At 41.5% G+C, this 10,000-nt stretch overlaps 1 protein-coding gene across 2 annotated transcripts in view; it reads left to right on the top strand.

The window, feature by feature from the left end:
- LOC125031508 (GTP-binding protein Di-Ras2-like) overlaps positions 1-10,000 on the top strand; it is a 60,012-nt gene that overhangs the window by 49,854 nt on the left and 158 nt on the right. For both annotated transcript variants that reach the window (XM_047622374.1, XM_047622373.1), the window contains exon 3: positions 3,726-10,000. This exon is cut by the window's right edge and continues 158 nt beyond it. In XM_047622374.1, the coding sequence (XP_047478330.1) occupies positions 3,726-4,187 (462 nt within the window). In that variant the 3' untranslated portion in view covers positions 4,188-10,000. The remainder of the gene's footprint in view (positions 1-3,725) is intronic.

The raw sequence follows: 10,000 nt of genomic DNA, 5'->3' as shown, positions 1-10,000 counted from the left end.
AACCAGACCCGATCCCTTATCTCGTCCGACCCATGACCCAGACCAAGAGCAAAAACAATGTGCAAGAAGGGGAACTTACCCTATGCACCCTTCCCCCCTTCTCCTCCTTCCCTCTATCCCTCCCTCCTTCCCTCTGTCTCCCTCTCTCCGTCCCTCCCTCCCTCCCTCCTTCCCTCTCCCTCCTTCCTTCCCTCTGTCTCCCTCCCTCCTTCCCTCCCTCCGTCCCTCTCTTCCTCCCTCCCTCCCTCCCTCCCTCCTTCCCTCCCTCCCTCCGTCTCTCCGTCCCTCTCCCTCCGTCTCTCCGTCCCTCCGTCCCTCCCTCCCTCCCTTCCTCCCTCCCTCCCTCCGTCTCTCCGTCCCTCCCTCCCTCCCTTCCTCCCTCCCTCCCTCCCTCCCTCCCTCCTTCCCTCCCCCCGTCCCTCCCTCCTATCCTCTCTCTCCCTCCCTCCGTCTCTCCGTCCCTCCGTCCGTCCCTCCCTCTCCCTCCCTCCTTCCCTTATCGACCGCCCCGTGAGTCTCAGCCTGGCTTCGCTCCGGCTCATGCGATCCTGTATTTAGGTAACTCGGAGCCCCTTGCTTGGCGTGGTGTGTGGAGGAAGCAAGACCAAGGGACCTTCTTTTAAAGTAGGACGAGAAGGAGGAAGGAGGAAGGAGGAAGCAGGAGGAGGAAGGGGAAAGGATGAAGGAAGGACAAGGATGAGGGAGAGAGAAGAATGAAGGAGTGAGGAGGATGGAGGAGGGAGAAAGAGGAAGAAGGATGAAGAGGGAAGGATGAAGGAGGAAGAAGGATGAAGGAGGGAGAAGGATGGAGGAGGGAGAAGGATGAAGCAGGGAGTAGGATGAAGGAGGGAGAAGAATGAAAAGGGAAGGATGAAGGAGGGAGAAGGATGAAGGAGGGAGAAGGAGGGAGGAGGGAGAAGGATGAAGGAGGGAGAAGGATGAAGGGGGAAGGATGAAGGAGGGAAAAGGATGAAGGAGGGAGAAGGGAGAAGGATGGAGGAGGGAGAAGGATGAAGGAGGGAGAAGGATGGAGGAGGGAGAAGGATGAAGCAGGGAGTAGGATGAAGGAGGGAGAAGGATGAAAAGGGAAGGATGAAGGAGGGAGAAGGGAGAAGGAGGGAGGAGGGAGAAGGATGGAGGAGGGAGAAGGATGAAGGAAGAAGAAGGATGAAGGAGGGAGAAGGAGGGAGGAGGGAGAAGGATGAAGGAGGGAGAAGGATGAAGGGGGAAGGATGAAGGAGGGACAAGGATGAAGGAGGGAGAAGCATGAAGGAGAGAGAAGGAGAAAGGAGGGAGAAGGATGAAGGAGGGAGAAGGATGAAGAGGGAAGGATGAGGGAGGGAGAAGGAGGGAGAAGGATGAAGGAGGGAGAAGGATGAAGGAGGGAGAAGCATGAAGGAGAGAGAAGGAGGAAGGAGGGAGAAGGATGGAGGAGGGAGAAGGAGGAAGGAGGGAGAAGGATGTAGGAGGGAGAAGGATGTAGGAGGGAGAAGGAGGAAGGAGGGAGAATGAGGAAGGAGGGAGAGTGAGGAGGAAGGAGGGAGAAGGAGGAAGGAGGGAGAAGGAGGAAGGAAGGAGAAAGAAGAAGGAAGGAGAAGGAGGAAGGAGGGAGAAGGATGAAGGAAGGAGGGAGAAGAAAAAAGTAGGGAGAAGGAGGAAGGAGGGAGGAGGAAGGAGGGAGAAGGATGAAGGAGGGAGAAAGAGGAAGGAGGGGGAAGGAGGAAGGAGGGAGAAGGAGAGAGGAGGGAGAAGGAGGAAGGAGGGAGAAGGATGGAGGAGGGGGAAGGATGGAGGAGGGAGAAGGAGGAAGGAGGAAGAAGCATAAAGGAGAGAGAAGGAGGAAGGAGGGAGAAGGAGGAAGGAGGGAGAAGGAGGAAGGAGGAAGAAGCATAAAGGAGAGAGAAGGAGGAAGGAGGGAGAAGGAGGAAGGAGGGAGAAGGAGGAAGGAGGAAGAAGCATAAAGGAGAGAAGGAGAAGGAGGAAAGGAGAAGGAGGAAGGAAGAGAGGAAGGAGGGAGAGGGAGGAAGGAAGAAGGGAGAAGGATGAAGGAGGGAGGAGGAAGGAAGGAGAAAGAGTAAGGAAGGAGAAGGAGAAAGATGAAGGAGGGGGAAGGAGGAAGGAGGGAGAAGGAGGAAGGAGGGAGAAGGATGAAAGAGGGAGAAAGAGGAAGGAGGGGGAAGGAGGAAGGAGGGAGAAGGAGGAAGGAGGGAGAGGGAGGAAGGAAGAAGGGAGAAGGATGAAGGAGGGAGGAGGAAGGAAGGAGAAAGAGTAAGGAAGGAGAAGGAGAAAGATGAAGGAGGGGGAAGGAGGAAGGAGGGAGAAAGAGGAAGGAAGGAGAAGGATGAAGGAGGGAGAAGGATGAAGGGGGAAGGAGGAAGAAGGGAGAAGGAGGAAGGAGGGAGAAGGAGGAAAGAGGGAGGAGGAAGGAGGGAGAAGGAGGAAGGAAAAGGGAGAAGGATGAAGGAGGGAGGAGGAAGGAAGGAGAAGAGTAAGGAAGGAGAAGGAGAAAGATGAAGGAGGGGGAGGGAGGAGAAGGAAGGGAGAGGAGGAAGGGAGGAGAGAGGAAGGAGGAGAGGAGAAGGAGGAAGAGGGAGAGAGGAGGAGGAAGGAGGGAGAAGGAGGAAGGAAGGAGGGAGAAGGAGGAAGGGAGAAGGAGGAAGGCGGGAGAAGGAGGAAGGAAGGAGGGGAAGGAGGAAGGGGGAAGGAGGAAGGAGGGAGAAGGAGGAAGGAAGGAGGGAGAAGGAGGAAGGGAAGAAAGGGAGGAAGGAGGAAGGAAGAGGAGGAAGAAGGAGGAAGGAAAGGAGGAGGAAAGGAGAAGGGGGAAGGAGGAAGAGGGAAGGGGAGAAGGAGGAGGGATGAAGGAAGGGAGGAAGGAGGAAGGGGGAAGGAGGAAGGCGGGAGAAGGAGGAAGGAAGGAGAAAGAGGAAGGAGGGGGAAGGAGAAGGATGAAGGAGGGAGAAGGATGAAGGAAGGAGGGAGAAGGAGGAATGAAGGAGAAGGAGGAAGAGGGAGGATTATTGGGTTTATGATGAGAATTGTTTTTGGTGGTTGGAGTTGTGTTGTTAGTAGAATGTACTGTATTATTATATTTAGTAATATGAATGCAACGAAGTACAATACATAACATCTGAGATTTCTGCTGCTGTTTTTTTATAGGATTATATATATCTTTCTATATATCTATCTCTATCTCTCTCTCTCTCTCTCTCTCTCTCTCTCTCTCTCTATATATATATATATATATATATGTATATATATATATTTATATATATATATAAATATATAAATATATATATATATATATATATATATGTGTGTGTGTGTGTGTGTGTGTGTGTGTGTGTGTATACATATATATATGTGTGTGTGTGTGTGTGTGTGTGTGTGTGTGTGTGTGTGTGTGTGTATGCGTAGATATAAGTGTGTATATTTCTGTTGAGAAGGATGAATATATATATATATATATATATATATATATATATATATATATATATATGTGTATATATGTGTGTGTGTGTGTATGTGTGTGTGTGTTAATTTATCCATTCGTTTGTGTATTTATCATACTTTGCCACCATTAACTAAACTTTATAATTGAATCCCTCACCATCACTTTCAAAAGAATAATCACTGCTTAACCCCATCCCTAGTATCACACCTGCATGGAACAACACACACACCATTTCCTCCCTCCCACGCACCCCTGACGCCCTTCGTCTTTGCAGGTGATCAGCTGCAACAAGAACATCTGCACGCTGCAGATCACCGACACGACGGGCTCGCACCAGTTCCCGGCCATGCAGCGCCTCTCCATCAGCAAGGGTCATGCCTTCATCCTCGTCTACTCCATCACGAGCCGCCAGAGCCTGGAGGAGCTGAGGCCGATCTGGGAGGTGATCCGGGAGATCAAGGGCAACGAAATGGAGTTCCCGATCATGCTGGTGGGGAACAAGTGCGACGAGAGCGACGCCCGGGAGGTGCAGAGCTCGTACGGGGAGGCGCAGGCGAAGGCGTGGAAGTGTAATTTCATGGAGACTTCGGCCAAGACCAACCACAACGTGAAGGAGCTGTTCCAGGAGCTCCTCAACATGGAGAAGAACAGAAATATGTCGCTGCAGCTGGACGGCAAGAAAAACAAATCGCAAAAGGGCACACGCAAGATTAAAGAGAAGTGTCTCGTGATGTGAGAAGGCCCGGTCGGGTGCTCGCGGGGGCAGAGAGGGTGCTGTGGCCTAACTGTGATGTTCCAAGTTCAGATTCCACGGACGCTCTACCGCGCACCTCCTCCCCCCGTCGGGCGATTCACTGTGAACATTGCTATATTTTGGTGTTAAAAATGTTCCGCGGTGGAGTTCTGTGTAACGTGTGAAGGTCACAGATCAGTCTAACCATTAGACGTCAACGTGTCATAATATTCTCAGCACAATTTACAAGGCAATACTTTAAGATAAATAATGAAAAAAAAAGTTACTTGACATAATATGTAATGATCCGGTTCGATCACCAAAAATGGTGAAGTATGTTATGTACCTGTTTTGTTTATACCAAAGAGCATGGACTAGTCATACACTGTTATATGTGCTTCATAGGGACCAGTTCCGTTGCACATTTCCCAGGCATGATGGACTGTACAGTAATGGTTCCCTTCCGTTGTTAAGACGGCATTTAGACTATACTTTAAAATCTTTACTATACTACAATGGCAACGATCCTCGACAAACGTGATTTTGACACTCTTTCGTCCCCCAATAAAAGAGTTTCGTGATAGCTAGACGATATTAGGATAGCTACAAAGTCAGGATAGTTAACGTTGTTTATACTATTATTCAGGTTTCTGTGTGACTGTTCTCCCTTAACACATTTCCCCCCAACCCCCTAGCCTCGATAGACGAACTCTAGCCACCCCCTGTTCTGACGAGATGTACCTTCTGATGGACTTCGGGCGGCAATCATCTTGACTTCAGTACCGGTACTGTTTCAGCTTGGTTGGCTTGAGTGCCCGCTGGTTTTTCCATTTGCGGAGTGTGGATACTACCTTTTATCCTGTACATAAATGAGACATATACATATACATCAATACCTATATAAATATATGCACACGACCATACACACATATATATAACATACATAGATGTTACACACCGACACACACACTTAAATATGTGTATAATTTAGCACTAATTTTAGATCTTTTAATAGTAATAACACATTGTATACAGAGTCAAGTGATCAAGTGATTTGTAACCAGAATCAAACATGAAGCTATCCAGATACAAGTCAACATCACTGTTGTATATATAGGTGCTCCCTGACACCCGCGCTCGAGACGTATTTTATCACGCCGCAGCACCGCCGCCGTCGCCCTCCCTTCCGCCTGGCGAATAGCTCCCTCAACACGTATAGGGCACACTCACTCGTTCTGTTAACAACAAGTTTAAAGCATGATTTTTTTTTTCTTTATTTTGTTATATAGGTTTTGTTTGTTTGTTAATTTGTAGAGAAAGATGAAGATATATATGTTTGAAGAAAAAAGGCGATAATGGCCATTTGAAAAAAAAAAAAAGTTTATGTTAGGGGGGCCGGAGCATTACAAAGCTTCCTGGTAGAGTGAAGTTCTTCCATAGTGGATATCTTTTTCATGCGAATGGATCGTTATTCATCTAATTCCTGAGGTGACTGTCGATTAACGTTAAATCCACTCTTAGAACACCGAATACTTCCAGTGTTAAATTTCTACAACGATTAACTAGTCCTGTAATGGCTAACTACTTATTAGAAATCACAAGACAGTAACTTGTCTAATACTCTTATGATAAATCATAATAATCGAAACTCACAATATGTAGGTTATTCTTTAAATGACAAGGAAATCTGTCTTTATTATAGAATTTGATGGTTGTAGTAACTGCTCCATAAAGGAATTGGGAACAAATTGTCTCCAAAAGTTATATATTTTTTATGGGAATATAAAGTTACTTTTAAGGTTACTTGATTTACAAGACATCACTATTAATTAAAGATAACAAAACAGTTCCTTTCAGGTGTCAGCCTCCTGGCGAAAAATAAGTCAATTTTCCGTGATACAAATTTTATATAGTTTCCATCAACATGGTAGATCTGTATATTAAGAAAAAAAAACTTATAAAGATGGGAATATTAAGAAAAAAAAACTTATAAAGATGGGAATGTTGTATTGAACAATTTGGCATCTGTATTGGTGTAAATCGGTACAGCGTACTAAAGCAAGGCAGATATGTATATTGTGTACATATATATATACATATATCTGTGTGGTGTAACACAACCTAGTTCCTCAGTGACATTAAAATGTTTCATGTTTGTTCTTTATGTATAACCGTAATGGTTTTTAATAGTTTTTGTTCATTATTACACTCATGTGATGACACTGATTTGTGGAAAAAAAATGTTATTTGGCACGAAAAAAACAAAAACAAAAAAAATCTTGTGGGATTCTTGAATTATAACTTCAGAAGTGTTTGTTGTGGTTTAACTGCAGAAGGTGATGCTTTTTGAGTTCTTGGAGACGTCACTGCATAATAATAATCAGGGCCTTATCATTGTTTTAGATATTATAGAAAAATAACAAAAAACAAAAAAACAAAAACAGAACATGAAAGTGACATCTTGTACTACTACTATTCAAAGTGTATTTCATTTATTCTCTTCTTTTGTTTGTTTGTCTGTAAAAAATGTAGTGATACAGCATACCTACTGAATAATTGTTCTCTCAGTGATTAGAGTTGTACACTATATTTGTTATATGATACTTTTTTAAAAAACTATTTTTGCTTTGTACTTTTCCCATAAGCAAACATGTTATTGTTATTGTTTTGAACATTATCAAGACCCTCCTACCATACAGAAAATATTGTAAATTTCATTACCATTTTGTAAATTAAAATCACTAACGAAAGCAAAAAGCTTTAAAAATTGGTGACGTTGTCGATTATCCACACCTTGTTAAATGAAAACAAACTTTGCATACCTTGTCTTGTATTCCTTAATATTTACCAGACTTTACCACTGCAGTGTGTGTTGCTATAGGTACTACCGGCCTCGCATTACTTGCACTGAATATCGAAAAGCTTAAATCATACACACGCGACGGCAATGTACAGAGGAATCCTGTGTTATTGTCCTGTAATGCTAACCTTATTTTTCATTATTTCTTTCCCCTTTTTATATGATTGTTTTTCCTCTCGCTCTCCCTGCGTTGCTATCACTTGTTTTTTCTTTCTTTCTTTCTTTCTTTCTTTCTTTTTTTCATGTTTCTCATACCTGTTTCATTATTTTTTTTTTATTTATCTGTATTTCTCTCTTTCCTTAACTATGTTTTCTCCTTTTTTGTTTCTATCTCAATTTATATAATTTGACGATAGATATTTCTATTTATATATATTTTATTTATTTTTGTTTACAAGGCCCAGACGCCTCCGAGAAAGTTCATTTTGACCAGCTGGAGGTGGGTCGACGCTGCCTCCGTTGCTGTTTGTCGAAGAAAGGGTTATTGCAAATTGTTACTACAGTAGTTTGGATACATTACTTGGTTTTTCATTTTGAGGACGACATGCCACTGAATTGTCGACTGAATACTTCTTGTTTTATGTTAAAGACACCATTTTCTCCCTCTTATACTGGTTAACACTTCTAAGCACTTTATTCGCGTGTGTTTAAATGTACATTTTGCAAATGGAATGTATCTTTGAAAGAAAAAGATGTACTTCTGTATAAATTTGTAAGATATTGTTGATAAAAAAGGCGAATCTGCTTAAATATCCTCAGTAAATTTCATCACACTCTCAAAATGCTGTTCGACAGACCTCAGTCTTGCCGTGAATAATAAAAAAATAAAAAAAATGATTATAATAATAATAATTTTCACGTGATCGCCAGCTAAAAGTTATTATGATAATAAATAGATAAAATATAATAATTAAAGGAAAAACAGAAAAATAAGCCGTTTTTTCCCATCTTCGGTGATTTTACTGGTACAGAGGTCGGAGAAACATTCTGTTCTCTTTAAAAAAAAAAAAAATGAGTTCAAGGAAAAAATATATAAAACTTCACACATTCTGTTTTCCAAATAGTCTTCTCCGTTACTTTTATCATTTTGGTCCTATTTGTCAGTTTATACTGAATGTAGAGTTATATATTTTTGCACTAATCAGTAAATAAACAAAAAAAAAAAAAGATAAAATATATATACGCAAACGGAAAGCAAACAGGACATATACAACACCCATCCCCTCCCCCTTACCCCCACGGCAACCAAAGAGAGTTCACACACACCCCTACAAGAAGAGGAGGGAGGGATACAGAAGCTACAATAGTGACTTCTACTTCATTTTCTCTTTCTTTAGATATGTATATATATATGTATGTATATATGCCTATATATGCCTATATATGTTCTGTCTTCTTTCATTCTTTCTTTTCCTTTTTGACTTTATTACCGTTTGTCTGTATCTGTTTCTGTCTCTATCTTTTAATCTCTCTCTCTCTCTCAGCGACGCCCGACCCTTTCGCAGCCGAAAAGTCACTTGGATTTACTTATAGTGACAACATAAATATAAGTTTTTTCAACCAATACGGCTTCCAGAGGAAATAAGATCAAAATAAATAAAACCCCAAAAATGACTACCCATTGATTCACACCCAAAAATAAAAGTGTCTAAAAACGTGTGTATACATACATACATTCGTACATACAAAGACATACCCTACATGTATGAACGTATGCATATATGTATGTATGTACGTATGTATCAAAGCACCAAATACCAATAATATATATATATATATATATATACATACATACACACACATATATATAATAAAATCGGGCAATCCAACGTCGAATCTCGAAGCTTCTTATTCCTGTTTCGATCCTTTTTTATTCCGAGTCATGATTCGAAGCTCCTGGCATCCTCCCCTTGTTTTGTACGGTATCTCGTCGACCCCCGAGTCATTCTACGCATGTTCATGATAAACATTTGTGACTGTAACGTTTAAGTGTGTACATAGATTATATTCATTGAAATATATAAATGTATAATTACTTGCGCGTGTGTTACTATACTATTAATAATAATCTTGAGGACAACGGTTGTAAGCTTTAATTTAAGAAACGAAACTTGACTTCATTATCCAAAGCTCAAATTTTGTATATGCTTTCGATGACTGAGATATGTTCATTGTTCTGTATAAAAAACAATATCCACATTCAGTCTCCTGGTAAACATCTCATTTTATACAGTAACGAAGCTGCTCCTAAGTACCGAAATACTGTGTTGAAAATGCCACTTCACGCTAACCATGTAACTAGTCAACTTAGCAACATGAACGCTATTGTAAATCTATTTTTTTCCTATTCAACATCACAATTCGATATTTTGATTCAGCAATTACGTCATTTTTTCATTTGAATTCGCCGATAGCGTAATTTGATTAAATGATTACCTTTGGCATATTCAGCATAGTACCCTTTTTTGCCAATTTTCCCAAAGGAGGAACATATCTTAAACTTAACATTAAGCGAACGAAAAATATTATACTTGCAAATAATTATTACCATACCTAACTGTGACATTAAGAAAACATAGCTATTAGGAACAAATTCTATGTGTATGATTTTGTTTTTCTAAGCTATACTCAAAGATAATTGTGATAACTTCAAGAGAAAAAGGAAAACAAAAAGAATGCCAAATCTCCTGTATAAAAAAAAAATCACAATGAACATCAAACTGAAATTCAACATTTTCATATAATTAAAACAACAACAGTTATCATTAATACTTGATAAAGATGATACAGTTATTAGGGTGAAGTTTTGATAAGTAGAGAGATGTTTTCTCCTTGATAAGTCCCTCTGGTAGGACGACTTATACAAAACTGTTTTTTCTAAAACTGTTGATATTAGGATCGCTAGCCATCAGCAAGAGAAAGTTAATTCAATGATGATAATGGCGGGAGGTGAAAA

Source organism: Penaeus chinensis, chromosome 13, assembly GCF_019202785.1.
Source record: "Penaeus chinensis breed Huanghai No. 1 chromosome 13, ASM1920278v2, whole genome shotgun sequence".
NCBI classification, from domain to species: Eukaryota; Metazoa; Arthropoda; class Malacostraca; order Decapoda; family Penaeidae; genus Penaeus; species Penaeus chinensis.
This window is presented reverse-complemented; position numbering and strand designations above follow the sequence as displayed.